The sequence below is a fragment of the Anoplopoma fimbria genome, chromosome 3 (genome assembly GCF_027596085.1).
Source record: "Anoplopoma fimbria isolate UVic2021 breed Golden Eagle Sablefish chromosome 3, Afim_UVic_2022, whole genome shotgun sequence".
Lineage (NCBI taxonomy): Eukaryota > Metazoa > Chordata > Actinopteri > Perciformes > Anoplopomatidae > Anoplopoma > Anoplopoma fimbria.
Genome location: NC_072451.1, coordinates 25,836,106 through 25,856,282, shown reverse-complemented (window position 1 = coordinate 25,856,282; position 20,177 = coordinate 25,836,106). Strand labels below are relative to the sequence as shown.

Here is a 20,177-nt window from a genome sequence, read left to right as displayed (position 1 = left end):
ATACAGTTTGTATGAATAAAGATAGTTTCTTAAAAACCACAGAACAAAAACACAACAAACCTCATAATTATGTTTTGTTCTGTGTGTTTGATGACAAGCTGCACAGTTTATTGTTTGTTTAAGAGATTCTCAGTCATTCTTTCTGCTTAACAAATGAGCACAGTGAATGAAAAGCAATAGCGCTCTTCTCTTTCACAACAATGGCTGTGTTGCACTTGAGCAAGGCACTTCCCCCTCATCTGCTCAAGTGGAGCTGGATCTGCTCAGAGAGTCCCACTAGAAACCTCTCAGGTGTGAATGTACAGCATGGAACTCTGCGAATGTGAAGCTGCATGTTGTAAGAACAGAGATGAGGCACCTGGCCAATCCTATCTGGATATATAAAAAGGTTAAACACACCTTTCTTTTCCTTGTTATCACTTTTGTCAATGACTGCCTGGACTATACTGCAGCCAGCCACAGAAGTCAAGGCCCTGCACCCCGGGGCACTAACAGTCTGTACGAATGCCTCTCTGACCCCCCTGGTCTTTAAATGCCACCTAGTCAACTAGCCAGTCATGTTGAAACAGAAGACGACAAGTCTTGAAATCTCCAGCTGTGTTTTCAACCTCTGCCCGAGCATCTCTGTCTGGAGCGTCTCGCAGGCACACCCGCACTAATCAACAGCCCTGTCACGGTCAATGAAGGTGTCAAAGAGGGATGCGCTAAAGGTCAGCGGCAAGTCAACACGAGTACAACGCCCCTCTTTAGAGAGGTAAGTCTGCACGTATTCAGCTACGGAGATGCACACACACACAACAGGTTGTAAATTATAGATGTAGAGAAAAGGGAAGAAAAAACAACACTTACTATAGCTTGCACACTGCACTGTAGACAACAGCGGGTGGTTCACGACCAACAATTTGTGCAGCGTGTGAGCCAGAAAACAATATGCCAGAAAATAATGCAGCTGATGGATACAGTGTCAGATCGGAGATGTGCCAGCCTTCCTAATGCGCTGCAGCACTTTGACTTTTCTGTCTGTGGTCTCACACACACACACAGAAAAAAACAAATCCTGCACTTTCACTATATGCTACAAACACAGGGACAAGAGCTAAACTCTTTCTTTCTTGTTGTTAAAGTTGATATAGTCAATGTTGTCTTATTTGATCTGATTTGACTGCTAAATCACATCCTTTGTGTATAATTGTCTGCTCTTAGATAAACTTATACTTGTTATTTCTTGCATTACTGTTTATTCTTCCTACCTTTTGTGTAACTGATCTGTCTGGGTCAAATACACCGATCAAATGATTACTGCATAGCACCTGTGAGTGTGTTTGATAATAATCAGTTTGTACAAAGCGGAAAAAAACAAAACGTAAATTAAGGCATTGCTTATATTTTTAAGAATGTGACAGAATTAGATGTTTTTTGGGGGAAATAAAAACACATGCAGGAGAATCAACAAGTCGTCTGTGTAAAGGCCAGGGAATAGATGCTGACGTGAACGTGTGCGTATGCATCTAGCATATTAAACCAGCTTCACTGATCACACATCCTTCCATCCGACCATCAAGAGCCCATCAGACCGGCATGAGGGTCCACTTACGCGGAGGAGTTGATGGTGGTGTAGCCGGAGGGACACTCGGGGATGCAGGCCCCGTTGTGGATGACGTACTCGTGGCAGTCTGGGCTCTTGCTGCGCTCCTTCTCGCGCTTGCACTTGTTGTGCAGATCCTGGCAGAAGGCGAAGGAGACGCAGCGCCAGCCCTTGAAGGTGAAGTGGTTTTCGGGGCAGCGCTCCACACAGTCGTCCCCGTGCTGGAGGCCGCGGCAGGCCACGCAGTGACCCGCCGAGTGGGGCTTCAGGCAGCCGCCCAGGCACTGGTCGTGGCAGCAATGGTTGTCCTCGGTGCAGGCTCGATGTTTACAATGAACAGGGCACACTGCAGGTGAGAGAGGGATGAGAAAGTTAGTGAAGCAAAGATTATAGTAAAGGTTATTAAGTCAACTTAAAAATATTTAAGTATAATATATAAGTGTTGAACTGAATGTGAGCTGCGGGAATACAGACTGGAAACTGAGGCTTATCAGCATTCAAACACCTACGTAGGATTCCAGTTCCCAAAGTGACACAGCTGATTTTAATCTCCAATGGCAATAAATCTTAATATTTCCCCAGAATCTCATATGTTCAGATATCTCTGTCAGCGGGTGAGAAATCTCTCCTCACTGCATGAGCCAGCAGCCCAGAGGACCATCTGTCATTGGCCAACAAGCATGAAGAATACAAACAGTGGGGATCCTCCCATAGTTTCAAAAAGACAGACAATAATTTAGAGGGTTTGGTGAAAGTGAGACAGAGGGGGAAATAAGGACATTCGAGTGACACACATGGCAAGGTGTCTTTGCTTGGTTTCTCTTTAGTTCTTCCATAGGCTTTCATGAGTTACTAAACTAGAGTAATATTTAGTTAATGTAAATGTCACCTTTGTTTTTAAAGCAAAAAAAAATATCTTGCGGGACACTTTGACTTTCCTTAAGGTTTCCAACTTTGGGAACCACTCTGACAGATAGATATATCACAACATCTAAAAGCACTATATTTCATGTTTTGATGTTGTAAATCACACATCAGTGCCAATAAATCAAATCAATGATTTGATTTATTGATAGACAGATAATGAATTAAAAATACCTGTGCCATTGATTTATCACTCACCGAGCAATAATCAATAGTGGCAAATAGTCACTGGTTCCAGCGTCTCATTTGTGCTGTTTTTCTCAGATTTATATATTTGAAAATTGAATACTGGACTGTTAGATGAATAAAACGAAGTTGTCACTTTGGGTTATGCAAAATGGATGGTTTTTAGATTCAACCATTGACGGATTCATCAAAAAATAACTAAGATATCAACTTATAAAGGATCCTTTGTTGAAGCACAGCAGTTGTTGCACAAAACTGTGTCGCAATTTACGATATGCAAATGATCTCACATCATCTTTACCCACGATAAATAACCATAGCTTAACAAAAAGCTATTGCCCTCTTTCTGGCAGCATGACCTACACAAGCTCTTTGTGAAAAAGGGCAGCTATAAACCCTGACTGAAAGATTCTGTGTCCTGACATTCAAACAAACAAACACACTGAAGTTCAGTGATGTTTTCTTGGGGGCGTATACACAATCATTTAAGGACAGAGACCAGTCTGTAGGTTGGCTGTTTGTGCATACGTCTGCATGTGTGTGCGTGCCTGTAAATCAGCCCGTTGCGTAACATTAGACCCTCAGGAGTGGTGTGTGTGTGTGTGTGTGTGTGTGTGTGTGTGTGTGTGTGTGTGTGTGTGTGTGTGTGTGTGTGTGTGTGTGTCAGTGTAGGTGTGAGGACAAGTTTGCAGGGATAGATGCAGGCTTCTCAGAGGTAAATACAGCTGACTGACCTGCCTGCTGAGATAAGCTTGTCATCCACTAGAGCCACATTAAGACTGTTCGACAGGAGGGGGATAATCGTCGCTGAGGTTGGGGGCAGGTTACAGGTCAGACCGTAAAGTTGTCAGTATGCGTGTCCTTTACGGCTCTGAGCTAATATCCAGCCACATGAACTAAAACCAAGATGTGAGAATCGAGTGCTGTGCTTCCATTTAAAAGACACAATTCCTCTCAATAGTCTGTTATTCTTTGCTTGCCTGCTTTCTATTGTTGAGCATTTGTCCATAACTGCTTGGATTCGCGAGTGTCATGAGGTCCAGCCCTTAAATGAACAAAACAACATGGACCCCCCTGTCCTCTCACATTCACAGAGCTAAGCTCCTGAAGTGCATGAAGAGCGTGTTTTTGGGGCGGACAGCAGCAACATGAGGACGGCAGTGTGAAGGGGGAGCTAAAGGGGGCATTGTGCTAAAAAAACAAATGATATAACAACCTTTATCAACGTCAGCCTGCCTGTCTAAATAATCTACTCTGAGAAAGGATTTACAAAGACCACTGAAGGAGATTTCCACCCTGAAAAACAAAAAAATCTTCTCTTCTTACTATGTTTTGCTTCCCTCTCCAAAGTTTATTTCAAAAGCTGCCTTTTTACTCAAATGTACTCATGCACACATGCACATACGCACTCACACACACAAACAAAAGCTTTGCTGTCTGCTCACAGTGACTCCTGATCCTGCAGCAGGGCTCCATGTCGGAGCACAGGCCCAGCATCAGATCCACCCTCAGCCTTAGCCAATGTGTTGGCTAGCTGTAGAAGCTAGCCATTCAAATGGCCTCTCCCATCTCCAAGGAAGACAGGCGCACAGTTTAACCCTTTGCGTCCCTCTCGCTTCCCTCACAGCCAGCCAGTCAGACGGCAGCAGCAATGTGGGAAACGCAAAGAAAACTACAAAAGAGCTACGTAGTCACAGGGTCCGAGCTGCTCTGCTCTTTCCGCCTCCTCGCTTCTACGAATCGACTGCTTTTCTACTAATCTAAAGCACATGTAGTTCCTATTAAATACTTCAGATTTTTTTTTTCTGGTCATGCACATGAATCTTGACAGAAGGATGAACACAGTGCTCCAGGAAAATATTGTTATTCAGGAGTCCTTGTTGAGAGAAACCTGGTGCTTTTAGCAATAAATGGGTTCAAACTGGCGCTGAGACAATCATGTTGTGTAAGTGTTGTGCTGAACACCTCGGTGTCTCCATGCATCTTGTCTCATCATGTCTCATCACGTCCACAACTCATTAGCAGTTTTTACAAACTTCAACGGACTGGGAACAAATTAAATTTGAACAACTGATGTCTGCTTCTACAAACTGACTAGATGTCAACTTAAATAAATAATGAGAAAATGTATGTTTTTCAGACACTTTGTTGATCTTTTTTTATGTCCAGTATATTATGTCTGATTAAAATGTTTTCTTTCTTAGTGGTTGTGTGTTATTTATGAGCAAAAAATCCATTAAATGTTGCAACGGGCAGTTACTTATTATTCAGTAAGTAATTCTAATGAAGAGAAACCACACAGCCCGGTTCAGATATTGAACATTGCATTAAAGCTGAAACAATTAGCTGATTGACTATCGATTAAGAATCTCAGGTGTATTATCAGGCAAAAAGTCCAAATATTCGGATTCGTGGTAGGACCAAACAAGAATAACTGTCACAACTTGTAACGCGCATTTTCATTTTATTGACATTTCATGGACTAAACAATTTTATTGATTCTTAATAGAAAAATAGACAAGAAAACAAAACAGTTAGTTGCAGCTCTGCATGGCATCTTTAGGGTTAAATTAGAGCTGAAACAATTGGGCTATTAATCTGTTAGTTAACAGATTAACAAGCATAACATTTGCTGGAAGCTATTTTGATAATCGTTTAATCCCTTGTTATGTTTCCAAACTTTATCTGACTCAAGCTTCTCCAGTGCAATGAATTTCTGCATTATATCACTTTAAATGACATATCTTTAGATTTTAATCTGCTGGTTGGAAGAAACATTTAAAGTCATTTTTCAGAACTTGATAGGCATTTTTATGTATGTATATATTTTTTTACTTTTCAATCCGAGTATATATTAATAATAATAATAATAATAGATGCAACAAAGCAGATGTCTGATTCATTTTTTGACAGAGGCGACCAGTGGATGCAGACTTAAAAAAAAAGTTTAGAAAAAGGGGATTATTGTGGGTCAATTAAGTCCAGTGACTTCCAACATGCACTTAGTGCCACCTGAGAGAACCAGTGGGCAACTTCTTTCCTGAAGCACCAAAACAAACCACTCACTGTCCAACTGATTTGCACAGCTCACTTGGCCAGCGACTGACTTGGCCGTGTCTGCAGAGTTGAAATCAATGATGGTAGTTGATCCTAAATAAGCGGTATTAGTCAACATCAGACAATCATAGAGGCTTTTATCATATCAACAGCAGTGACCACACTGAAGGAGATAGACTTGTTTCTTGTGTGCCTGTCAAAAATGTTTTCAAGGTCGAGACCCTGACGACCTTTGAGAGTGGGGCCCCCCCGAAGCCATCTTTGATCTCCCCAGAGTGAGGAGACACTGAGGAGACTGTTTGGGGGAAGTTTTTCATTCTTTTTCTTTAAATCATGCAAATCTCTAAATAAGGGCCCAGTTTCTTTATAATCATTATAGACCCTTCAGCTAGCGCCGTCCATGAAGAGCAGAGGTCTTTTCTCAGCGTGTCAATTAGTTATGCTCAGCTGGAGTTTGCTCTTGTCAGCAACTCGACTACTTATCTTCCATTTGGACAGCGTAAAATCACCTGACAACAATAAATCAATGGGGTTTTTGGGGGGACAAGTGCTGGGTCGGCAGTTGGACTTACGTTTGTTTACAGCTAAGCTACATATGTCTTTTAAAAGTCCCGAGGCTGAATGCGTGCATCGCCTGTTTGAACTCCTTATCCGTATTACTCTGGTTCCTCTGGCACACTGGTCAGGGCAAGTCTGATCTCTTGTCATGCTTTTTTTTTTTTTTTTTTGTGCAAAGTGCAGCAGGATCACATGAAGGCTGGGAAATAATGCTGCAGAAATGCCTGGCTCTTTATCTCATGAGCAGAGGTTTCACTGTGGGGGGTGCAGAGCCACACAATGAGATGCTCAATCCTCTCAGCCTGAAACAAACATCAACAACAAGCCAACACATCTCAAGGCCCCTGTGTGACAGAGAATAATACGTCCCGTCAGGGCGATGCCAACTTGGTAATGGGAGGTGAAGAAACAGATTTTTTCGCAGCCTGCCAGCCAACGGCGAGCTTCAACAACGTGGGGTGTGAAAAAGGCAGAAAGAATCCACATTGCTTGCAAGGAATGACTCATATAATACATAAACAGTTCCTTGTCTGCGACCACACTGTATGAAGAGATATCTATTTCTAGGTTTCTTTTTTTTCTACGAACATCAAAATGCACACCAGCGCGCCATTAGTATTGTAATGTTGTATATATAGTAATTGTATTTATACAGGCACGGAGATCTGCCTGAAATCAAGAGCCTCCGTACTCGTCATTAACCACATTCCTCTCTAAAATCATTTTGTGGGGAGTTTTTCCGAGTTCTTTTTTTTGGCAGTGACAAAACAGCAGCGTAATCAGGCTTTTTGCGTTGAGATCATATTAGACCCCAGAAAATGCCAAACGGGATTGCGGTGGTGCGCCGGTTGGTAATTAAAATTCCACGGCTATGAGAAGGGTAGTATTTAGTTTCTTATGAAAGAAGGTTTTTGCTGAAGGACCAGAAGTGAAGAATCCAAAGAACAACAAAATAAAGTGCTTTTTAAAACGGCTAACTTTCAAAGTTTCCACACTGTCCGCAGCTTAAAAAAAAAAAATGGACAGAATAAAAGAGCAGCGACTTCATTAACTGTTCAAACTCACTGGCGGTCCAGCACAACAGCTGACTAGATGTTAAGGGATGGTGAGGTCATGCATTAAATATGGAAAAGGAGAAAAGAAATATACAAAAAGCTTAACAATTTACTAGAATAGTTAATACATCTTTAACATTTCTTGCTCAAGAAACAGAATCAAAATCCCTGACAGTGTTCTAAAGCTTTGATTATACTAGTGCTTGGCGAGTCAAGTATTACATGCTTATAAAGAAACTAAGGTTGAATATCCTGTAAAAAAACAGATTTGGCAAAAACATATTTACTGAAATATAGATCTATGAGACTGCGTGTTTCTAAAGCATCTTAAAATGAATTGGCCATCATATTAAAATCCTCAGACATGTTAATATTGCTTTTATCAGCACGAAGCGCAGGCCGTGATTTTGTCATTTTGTGCTTCACTACCTTGAATATGAACTAAGCTTTAGTGCGATTACTGGTCTCTGCTCTCATAATGTCATTAATTCAGAGCTGCTTTCTGGTTTCCTCTCTACAAGTGAGGGACAGATGTTATATTGTCTCCACTTTCAGACACGTCTCTGCCTACTGAAGCTCCCTCTCTACATTTAACAAGAGGGAGATGGCAGTGAATGACGATGGAAGGATAAAATCAACAATGAATCAATTCATCAAGCTCACGACGTCCAGATGTTGACTTTGAAAAGAGTCCTGCATAGACAGGGACATCAGGGAAATGCTTCAATGTTAAACTCTCTATAAATGCATGTCATTGACAATGACATTTAATGGCATTAACTATTAATTATTAATGACTCAAACAGCCTCAGGCTTTGTTGACTGAAGACAATCCAGATTATCGTCTCAAATCGATAGGCTTTTTACAAGTTGAGTGTTGATTCTTATGATCAGATATTTACAAGTAATAAAGCATTTAATAAAAGGTTGGATAGAGATGAAGTCCAGTAACTGACAAAAAGTAACAATTTTGATTGATAACTCAATTAAGTCATTTATCAACAGAAAAAAGCCAAACAATCAACGTTTCTAGCATCACAAATGTGAAGGTGTGCTCCTTCTCTTTTTTAATAGATCATTGGTTTGAAAAAGTTTGTTTGATTAATGGATAAGTCTATTGACAGAAAATGAATCTGTATTTTAAGAATTATTTTTCATGCAAAAATGCCAAATATTTGCTTGTTACAGCTTCTCAAACTAATGATGAATTGATTGATTGAAAAAAGATATATAATTGTATACTGAATGTCTTTGGGGTTTGGACAATTGGTTTAAAAAACTAACTATTTGAAGAGATCCCCTTGGGCTCTGGGAAACTGTGATGGGCATTTATTGCTGTTTTGGTCCCTTTATTGCAAATGAATAGATTAATTGATAATGAAACAATTCCGCAAGTTGCAGAACTTAAACCAAGAAAAACGCATGAGCAGGATCTGAGATTCACCTAGACTGAGCAGTAAGTGATGCTTTAATATAATTTAATTGATTTAGTCTCATCTGACACAGAAAACCAAAGACAAAATGTTCAATCTCATTCAAATTAAAGCAGAATTAAGTACGTCATAGATAAAGGTTACACTTTTTTTCCCAGCACTAGCCACATGTCAGCTGGTCTGACTCAGCAGCAGCAGCAGCAGCAGCAGCAGCAGGGCTTGGTGGAGATGACTCCGACAGCAACAGGAAACGTAAACAATTTCATTAACTGGCCCCGGCCTCCGTTAATAGAACAAAAACACACAAACAACATGGATAAACACTTTTTGTTTTTAATGTGGCCCTGCCTCTCATCTGAAGGCAGAATATCCAGTTTGCCCGTGACTGGAATAGAAATGATAAAGACTGAGCACTCATTGATGGCCAATTACTCTGCCTGCTTTACAGGCAAATGACGCACGCCGCGGCCTTGAATCTTCATTTCCTTCCACGGCTCAGTGTCAGGCTGGAATAACCACCAGCTCTGTGGTCGTTTTGACTACCCGTCATTACATCAAAACCATTTATGTGGCATTTACTTCATAAATGTAACGTCACGACGCTCTTTGTCTTTTTACAAAATGTAAACACAATTGATTTTCTTACTAAAAGGTAAGAAGTAAAAATAAATATGAAATATTAGGGGGAAGATAATCACAAAAAACAGAGTCAAACTAGAAAGTCAGTTAAAAGACTTTCTTGGATTTAGAAAATGATTTTGGCTGCCCTTTGGCTAGTGTAGTCTTTTTATGTTTATTTATTTGGCACACGCTTTTGTCTAAAGCGTCGTACAAATTAGATCTAATCCAAGCGACTACAGAACAGGTTCCGCTGATGAATTTTGTGTCTTTTGAGTGCATGTTTTTATTGGTGTTCAACAGTGCCAACAACAGATTATGTGAATAAAAAGAAAAACTGGGAAGTAAACATGACAAGTGACCAACTGAGAGAAGTCCTCTTGGAGAACTCAACAAACAGTACTCCACCGATTTGAAACAATGTGGGACTCACGATGGAAAGTTACAAAAACGATATAAATCGATAAAGCATGTTAATACCACCAATGGAAGAAAACAAAAAGAAGCAAAACTGTTAAAGTTATGCAAGTTGCAAAAGTTACTCTTCAGTTTTAGATGTTCACTTCTTCTGCCATTTTCTACATCAACATTTTACAATAGATTTTTCTGTTTTACTCTTGTACTGCTGGAAGAACACTCACTCACCACCTTTAAGGCTCTAAAATGCCAAAATCAACTCCTTTAGACAAAAAACATTTTTAAGAGCACCATTACATAAAGGTAAAGGTTTTCATTTCTTCTTTCATTTTGGGCCTTGAGTCCAAAAAAACAATTTTTAAAGGCTTGGCTCTGACGCATCAGTGCCATTTTATGGACTGAGGTGTTATGGTATTAAACAATGGTGATATTTTGCCACACAGCATACAAAAAAAACACATGGAAACAGATCTCCATGACAACACAAAATTACTTTCCCAAATAATACAACCACTATTAAATAGAAAGTAATAAAAGATCTGGATCACAGGCTCTTGTAACTTGCGAAAGTAGATAAAGAGAAACATTTTCCCGTAGGTCTGATGCGAGCGGGTTCTGCGGCGAAGAAACGCTTGTCGGCCCAGCTTTAACGAATGCCTGAAATGTCTGGGATTCCATGGGAATGGCTCCAGGAGCCGAACGGCGAGGGTTCGCAGGGTGCAGCTCCACAAGACTGAGTGCCAGAGCAGTTAAGTCAGCTCAAAGGAAAGGACTCAGGGTGTGTGTGTGTGTGTGTGTGTGTGTGTGTGTGTGTGTGTGTGTGTGTGTGTGTGTGTGTGTGTGTGTGTGTGTGTGTGTGTGTGTGTGTGTGTGTGTGTGTGTGGGGGGCTGAGAGCATTCTGGATTTAGGCTTGTAAAATAGCACTCCGCATACTGAACCATGAAGAGACTGTCAAGGCTGGATTTTTACACATCTGTCTGATTCCTTTTTTTAATTTTTATTTACATGGATGATTAGAAACCAAAGTTTTTTTTCATACAACAAAATAAGTTTACTAATTAGGTTATAAGGTCCCTCTATAGAAAATCCTTTTTTCCATGCATTGTAATCTACACAATAACATAAGTAGTGGAAAATAAACAGACGGTGTGAATTTCAAGTTATGCCTCTTTGCTAATTCAAATGTCAGCCTCAGCACAGCAGCTGTATTTTCTTGTTTTGTTGAGTGTTTTCAATGTTTAAAGATCTCAAGACCTTTTTACTTCAACCTTTCCAGCCGTGATTTGTTGTTATTATTATTAATCAATTTTAGCTTGTCTTTGGTTGAAACTTTCATTCAAATGTTTTACTTGTTACATTAAAGCAAGGAATCTCTGTCTATATACATGTGTTTGTAATATCCTTTGCATATCTCGAGAACTGTTGATCTGATCTACTTCACACTTGGCGGGTGAATTGCTAATGTGCAGTGTTGATTTACTGCATGAATACGCGCCACGTTAAATATGAATAAGCTTTGAATAAATAGCGTTCTGTGCAGCGGGGGGCGGGCGGGACTTGGGGGCTCTGCGGACAGACCTGAGCATGACTTCGTCAGCGGGTCTTTACAGGCTGCAGCTCATTGACTGCGGTTCACTTTTGCTGCTGGATATTCTAACGTAACAATCAAACTCTTCTTCCCTTCCCTGGAGTCAGCGAGAGATTAACTGTTCTCAAGAATGCTGCAAGCAGCATTTCCAAATGCCAAGCAATCGGCCTGCTCCAAAAGGGCACTGCACTATTACAAGAACTTAAAACATTATGCACAAAATGTAAAAAAGGAAGAAGCATTTATCTGATGCAAGCAAAGAAAACAAAGATGGGAGACAAACAGTTCGCAGACGAGCTGAATGTTTCTTTATAAGCCTCAGCCGAGTGGAAACAAATAAAGAAAGGAGATGAATTTAAACATGAGGCTGGCGTTGTAATGCTTCTTTTGGATAGATAATCTACTAGCCAATAAGAACAAACGGCCTTCACCTTGTAAATTCTGTGGCCATGTGTGCATGTACAGTATATATTATTATTGGATGATGTTCATACTAACTCTATGTGAGATCTCTGAACGGAGGTTGCAGTCCGGTAATAAAATCACAACAGTACATATTGAAGTGTCGTGACAGCAAATATATTTTGCACATTTTGAAGAAAGTAAGTTTGTCTTGGCTGGTGGTTTGAGGACACTTTCGTTCAGTGGAATAGCTGAAACGCTCAGCAAGTCTAGATCTTGTATCATCTTTGTTTCCATCTTTGTTTGGTTCCAAAAACAATTTCATTTACCTGGCGGCTGCAGTAAATGCAACAACGAGCAGAAACCTGCAGATTCAAGCTTTAAAAAAAAAAGGTATAATATTATAATCAAGAGGATACTGAACGAATGAGGAGCCATGGCTAAAATAGAAACAGAAGGAATGATTAATGTGATGGGAGAGAGACCAGGCTGGCTTGGCATTAAGGCAATGCCGCAGGCTACGAATACAGAAATCCCACCAACCCTAAACATGTCAGAGAGACATCGAGAGAGGCTGTACATCGTTGGCAGATATACAGGCAAGTCAAGAGTCAGGACAATATAATAAAGTTATGGTTTCTTCATGTTTTGTCACATCGGGGGTCACTTCCATCTCAAAATAATTAAGCTCAGTAACAATATCCTCCTATTTCCCCACAGACAGTTTTACTAGCAGCTAAATTTGTCCTCTTTCCGGCCTTGCTGACCCACACGGGTCACCCATCAGTATTTTGGTCTCATAAAAGTGTCTGCCGCTACCGAGGGTGACACCCTAGGCCCCCGTGTCCATTCATAACCTCGGAGAGGAAGCAGACCAACAAAGACAGGAAACAATCGTAAAGAACTCTCCATGAACTTCTACGACCGCCATTGTTCAGGGTGGAAGAGGATCGTGGCGCCAGCGCTGACCGTTGCGTGTGGGAGCCGCGACAAGGTCGGCAGAGAGAAGAGCTGAGGGTCAACGGTGAGGCGGGACGCATCCCCCCCCACCAAACACACTCAACCCCTCCTCACCCCTCCGTAGTGACTGGTGACCTCACTTTTCCTTGTGATACAGCCTGAGTGAATGACTGATGTGTTCATATCCACGATTATACCAGTGTTACTCTCCTGTTTCCTGGCAACACGACTAAACAATAGCTGTCCAATCTGTCTACACACACACACAAATAAACACAAACACACACACAGGTTATTCCCCTGTGCGATTTATAACCCATGTCTGTGTCGCACACACACACACACACACACACACACACACACACACGCACACACACACACACACACACACACACACACACACACACACACACACACACACACACACACACACACACACACACACACACACACAGGTTATTCCCCTGTGTGATTTATAACCCATGTCTGTGTTGCCCCTACACACACACACACAAACACACACTGACCCTGACAAATCTCCAAGTCCATCTTGTGATTGGTGGACGGACATATGTGATGTGAGCCAAGAGTAAATTTGGAATATCCATATCAAGAAAGGTCCGGCAGCAAGTCCTCCCCTGACCTGGCTGAAATGTGATTCATAGGAATACTCCATTTGTGACCGCCTGCATGAAGCTAACAGTGGTCTCCCTCCACCAACACGCTGCAGAGACACACATGGCTACCAGAGTGGACAGTGTCCAACCAATCTGAAGCTGGCATCTGCAAAGAGCGGTTCTCCACTTTATGGGAGCTCATTGAATATGTAACAGATCTTGCAAACACTGGCGAAAGCTGCTGCGGTGGCTAAGGGGGAGGACGCAACCCCCCTGGGTGTCTCATCTCCACGAACGGGTAGATAATTAAGATCAATTTTAATCATGAGTGTAAAATACTGGCCACCTGGGAAATGCAGGCTCATTTATATCTGACTGGGTTTAGTGAAGGCACTGCAACAAAAAAAAAAGCTGCCATAAACACAAGCTGTATTTCATTTCAAAATAATCAGATCAAGATATTCAAAAGGTCAATTTTAGTGAAGAAGACACGTTTACAGAACAGTTGTAAATGAATGTAAAAGCACCTCTACTGAGAAATGTTGTACATCAGAACATTGGCTTTCATTTCAAAGTAATCCAAATGATGTGCACTTTCATGAAAATAATCTACTTTGTACTTCAAATGGCTTTTTCCCCCAAATTTGAATAAGACAAAGTCTAAAATATGCAAGATTAGGGGCACCCTTGAAGGCCTAGGGGCTTAATCGTGCTGACCATGAAGCACAACATTTCACCATTGTTAATCCCCCCCATCTCTCTTTCTCCTCTAGTTGTCTGCCATATATGTGCTAGATACTCTATAATGAAGACATAATAGCCCCAAAAATTAGAAAAGAAAATATGCCAAATCAAAGATAACTTTGATGGACAGATGGGGAATTCTGTCAGCGCAGCTCAGCCAATAGAAAAAGATAATATCCCAACGGGAAGGCCCTGATTTCTTATTGAGTCGGAGCCAATACTTTCAGCTGCCAGCCCCTTTCAGGACTCGGGCTTGGCTGTCGTCCTATCAGCCAAACAAGCTGTGCCACATGACAGCCATTACACAAAACATAATCAATATCCCGCTACCTTCAAATGAGTCTTGGCAACAAACTGTACTTCATTACAAGTGAACAGACCAAACTGAAGTATTTCCCTTCACGCCAGCAAGTTTAAACTGCATTTTTAACAGGAAATAAGGACCTGATATATTTTGAAACATATCTAATAAACCTGTGTATATAACAGACTTGATATATTACAAAATTAGACAGAGATTTAGGGGTTTCACAACTATTGATTGATGCCAGTAACAACAACAGTCCTTAATACGTTTTGGATTAACACTTTAAGGCCCTGAAGTACTCCAAAACGATGGACATTGGAGAGCGCATGATTCGGTTTATACTTCATTAGATGTTCCCGTTCATGAACACGCTCACACATGTGCAGTCAGCAGTCTACACAGACGTTCTGCAAAGACCTTCAAGGACATGGGATATTGGCCAAATTACATCACGCCAACTCTTCCAACCAGTTAGAACAGGTTGCCCAGTGTCGACAAGTGGTTTAAGTAATAATTATATAATAGGTGTAATTAGTAATTGGTGACATGACAAAAACAACAAAAACGCCATTTACAAAGCAAATGAATATGTACGTGTTTAAGCTCCATTATTAATGTTTGTTTAGCAACAATGTCTGATGTGTGATTAAGAGTGCATACATCTTCGACAAAGCTCCATAACATATCAAACATAATTTGAACTCAATTCTGAAGAGTTTATAGCAAAGATGAGAGATGCTTCACGGGACGATGTCTTGTATATGCCATTAGTACAGCTGTTGACATGGCGCGTGTTTGTGCATGCCTGTTGCCAAATCTAATCAGCTTTGGTAATGAGCATCGCCTGCATCCTTGATTTGCCACTTTGTGCAACAGAGGAACCTAATTTGGTGTAAAAAGGAAGGGGGGGAATTAAGAAAGAAGCCCAAATTACCCCTGTTATAGAAGCAGGGAAAGGGAAATGGGTTGAGATACCAAACATGGGATTTAAGCCAAGCCTTGTGGTTCTGCAGCTTTGTTTCCTGTTGCTGTACTTACTACAGAAAGGGTGTGACCCGCAGTCACCTCTGGCACTTACATCACTTAATAACTGCCAAAACTCAGTTGTTGTTTTTTGTTATATTAAGAGAGCTGACAGACACTTTTTCAAGTCAAAATAATGTGACAGTCACGATTCTCTATTTGAGCGAGATCTATTGTGCATATTATTTCTAAAATGCTACCTTTGCAATCCAGCATCTATATTTGTTTAATCATGCATGTTATTGTGTCAAAAAATATCATAATCTGAGTCACAACAACAGCAGACCAGAGACCAGAAGAAGATGTAAAGATATAAAGAATGCAACAAGTTTGGGAAGAGTAGCTTTCTTGTAGAACCACCATATGTCTATAAAAAGCAGTAACAGACTACATCTGAAGACGACATCGAATGCTTTGCACTCAGTCCTGTGGTTCCAGCTGGGGCTTAACAGATCCTTTCATGCTTTAGTGAAAGTAGGCAAAAAACCACAGGTCTCAGACCACAAGACCACAGGCCCTGCCCGTTCAGAATACAGACCCATGACTGGAGATCAGAGCTTTCCATTCAACGTTTGGTCTTATCGATTCATCATCAGATAATGGCACATAATTAGGAAATCATTTTTATATAACACTTCCTCTGAACATTCACCACAATTTGGCGATAGGCCTTCTGGGCCTGTTCTGCAAATGTCTTCAAGGATTTGTGATGACTATGACCAAACACCTAAAGTACAGTCATTAGTAGAAAACTATAAAAAAAAAGAACACTCTTCAGTGGTAAGTGGACTGAATAGCATTATAATGGAGCTCGCTCAGCTCAACAGAAACTGTTACTGTAGCCGCCACACAAAACAAACATCGCTAAGAGCCTGAAAAAACAGACTTGTACCAGGATACTCCTTCAAAAGACCTGTTAAACTAATGCATGCCGTGTTGCGTAATGGTGCGAGCCAAGGTGTTCAGACAGCACCCATGCGCAAAATTCTTCTCAGCACTCGAACTTGAACTCTTTGGCAGTGTGAAATGGGTGGGCTTGTCATTTTACAGTAAAAGCCAGAGCACAGAGGGGAGCGGCCCGATGTCGCAGGAGCTTTGCTTAGCGGAGACAATGAGAAATGTGCCATGATCTCGAATACCTTCTTTACCTCCTCCACACATTATGAGCCATGACAACACTGCAGTCTATTGAGAGTAAACATTCAAAGACTAACTGGTGAGGTGTTGCATCACATTAGAGTACAGTTCAAGCTGCATTTACACAGGACTTGGCCTACTTAACTAAACCTGAGCACATGACACAGCTCTGACATTTCAACGCTAAAAAAGGGACACAACTTACTTTTGGCAAAACAACTTTTAGGCTGCAAGTCATAATTGATTCTGATGAAAACAAAATATCTACTATTGTTTCACACACTGACCCTCATGTGCTTTTATTTGGTCCAAATGGAGCGTTGAATTCTGTAAATCTTAGACCGGTTGGACGTGTGGCCAAAGCAAAGGGGAGGGGAAATTATGATGTGTTGACGGAAAGTAGCAGAGAAGAGCTACACTAGGAGCTGCTACTGGTTACTGGCAAACATGTTTATGACAATTAAGTAATAGTTGGGAATTATTCAAGAGTGAATCTAATGTGAGACGAAGAGTGAGTGAATCTAAGTGTTTAAATGCTCAAACAATAAATCAATCATCAAAACTGTAAGCGTTTTAATGCTGTAGCACTTGGTGGTATTTAGCCCAGTCGTCATATCACGATGGCTATCAGGGGGAATTCAAACATTTCAGTCAATCCATTCATAAATTTTGTGGAAGGCAGTCTAATTAGTAACTTATAAGCACAATAACATTTTTTACTAAAAACAAGATTTAATTAGAAAAAGATGCGGTTACTTCGACTTAAGTCAATACAAACCATGAAACAGGAGTCTCATTTATACGGCATTATAAATTGCTATAAAGAAAGCCTTCCATCCGGTTAGTAATTCATTTCAGCATTCTTTCCACACTGACTGTTATGAATGTTTTGCCTGGAATGTTTGGTTATGAAGGTCCTGGTACTGATCAGAGATCAGTAGTACTGTACTGTAACTGTTTGTTAGCAGTTTGCGTGACTCCAGTACAACCATAAATAATCACTTAAATCAAATATATTACAAGAAAGTTATAACAAAAGGCTGCTTACTTCTTTGACAGTGGTTCTGAGTCCAGCAGCGTTCACTGAAGTGCCCGTTGATGGTGGTGGTCTGGCAGGTGGTCTTCCCGCTGGCCACCCCCGGACACACGTCTCCACACTCTCTGTCGTTCTTGTTGGCCATGATGTAGTTGTCCTCCACCGTGTCCAGGATCTTGGACCAGTCCAGGGTGGAGAGATAGCAGAGATCTGGGTTCTTCTCGATTCGCACGGCTCCTCGGGTGATGTTCATCAAGCTATGGAGGCCGACCTCTCGCAGCTGGAGCATCTCGAACATCACCAGGGCGTAGTTGAAGAACAGGTTGTTGCCTCTGATGACAGTCAGGTTGGGGAAGAGATCACTGAGGGTCTCCATGCCGTAAACTCTGAAGAGCAACAGGTAGTCGGTGACCACCGTGAGTTTAGGGAAACTGAGGCCTCGGAAATCCTCGGGCTTGGTCCTGAACATGAGTAAGATCTTCAGGTGGCCTTCGATAACAGTGCAGTTCTCTAGCGTTCGTAGGTTGGTCACATTGTTGCGGATGTCCTTGCTTGGACAAACTGAAAAGACATAAAAAGAATAGGTTCTTTAGAAACGAAATACATGCAGGTATGATTCACAAAACAAGTAAAAACAAGGCTCAAACAATAATGTGGAAAGGCTTGGATGTATAGTAAAATATTATGGGTAACTTAAGAGTATTGCGATATTTATAGGAAATATTATGACTCCCGGACACAAACAATATATTTTTTTTCCCAAAGACAATTTATCTTGAGCTGTTGGTGGCTGATTCCAACTGCTGAACGTGACTGATGCATTAGGCAAACTGGGAAAACGGGGTTGAAGAAGTCAGACATGGTCTTAAAAAAGGAAAAAAATAGATCTCTTGGTAATAAGTCGATATTTTACAGAAAAAATATGTGGTTATGTCTCCGACTGTGATGAAGACCAGACCATCTTCACTGACATTCTGTTTAGCAACCACATATCTGGCTGCGAGCCACTGTCAAATATGGAGTGCTGTCATCAGAGTGAGGCTTTGCTCATCCTCGGTTACGCCGAGTTGATTTGTGGACTTGCTCAAGACCATAAAAAACACTTGTTAATGCATTAAAAAAAAAATGTGTCTGGGAGAGGGACTGAAGCACTGATTGCACCAGTAGTACATTTGTGGCTTTGTCAGTCCTCACCCAGACACTTGATCCTGTTTGATAACAAATTCTATTATTATACTATTGCACAGATGAGTCACATTTCCACTGTCTGACACGTTTGAAATTATACTGTATCACAAGGATACAAGAGATGTAGAGCTACAGCTTAATATTATTGATCTATCATTTTATTTTTCCAATGAGTTATGTAGTATATTGAACAAAGCCTAGCCCGATTTGTCTTTTAATTAACAGCTAAAAACTCAATAAATATCCTACTTAAGGATATGATTCAAAGAAAAGCAAATCCCCACATCTGGGGAGCCAGATGCAGCACATTAGTAGCCTTTTTCTTGAAAAAATGACTTGATCAATTATCAAAATACTTGATCAATAGTTTTCTTTCAATCAACTAATGATTCGTTAGCCTATTGTTTTACCTCAAGTAAAATCCATTAAACAGCATTACATTAAAGAGAGAGCTGACAGTAATGAGGAAATCCCCTGTGTTCTGGAAACCAGCCAGTCTTTACCATGCACTTTGTGACACATAACACAAGTAATGATGGTCATAAATATGTTTTTACTTTGCGAGCGCAATGTGGTACATTCCAGGCCCAATTTTACAGTTCACAAGTCACGGCTGCAGCTGGAGGTGTGCTGCCTGGTGAGCGGACTGTATTTGTTTACTAACCGACCCACCACTGAGCTGGGCACATCAGGACAACTGGTCAGCCGTGTGGGGAAGAGGTAGAACAGCTAGACGTGCACCTCTTTATGGCAGCGGCTCATTTTACACCTTCTGTTGCATAACAGTACAGGACAACCAACACACGCACACGCACACACACACACACACACACACACACACACACACACGAAGAGTCCAAACAACAAGCCTTTCACTCGTGACCTTAACCAGCATGTTCACTCCACAGCAGATAGCTAACGTTCAGCCTGGATCGTTGAGGCTTGTTTAAAACACACAGAAAATGTCCTAACATGGGTTTCAACTGCAAGCTATTAAAAGCAACTTGGCTTGTTAAAAAGTACCTTTCTCTCTTTAAAACTACTTTCATATCTGCAGCTCTCTTTGTGGTCTTGGGGAGTACAGACATATTGTAAGCATGAATGTCAGGCCACAAACCTGTAATTTCAACACATCTACCTCCAAATGAAACATTTCCGAGCAAACATTTACAACTACAAAGAGCCTCCATCATACCCCCCACATACAACTTAACAGACAAAGACCCCCTAGCAGTGTACAACAGGAGTGGACAGTGGTTCTGTAGTTGCAGTGAAGTCAACCAGCAGAGTACTGAGTGACCCTGTGGAGAAGGTGAATCATCACAGGGCAGCGAGTCCAGG

The 20,177-nt window shown here is 41.1% G+C and overlaps 1 protein-coding gene across 1 annotated transcript in view; it reads right to left on the bottom strand.

Annotated features, from left to right (window-relative positions):
* Positions 1–20,177, bottom strand: part of insra (insulin receptor a) — a 51,669-nt gene that overhangs the window by 22,465 nt on the left and 9,027 nt on the right. Inside the window, 2 exon segments of the mRNA XM_054596853.1 lie at positions 1,595–1,931; positions 17,661–18,209. Coding sequence (XP_054452828.1) covers positions 1,595–1,931; positions 17,661–18,209 — 886 coding nt within the window.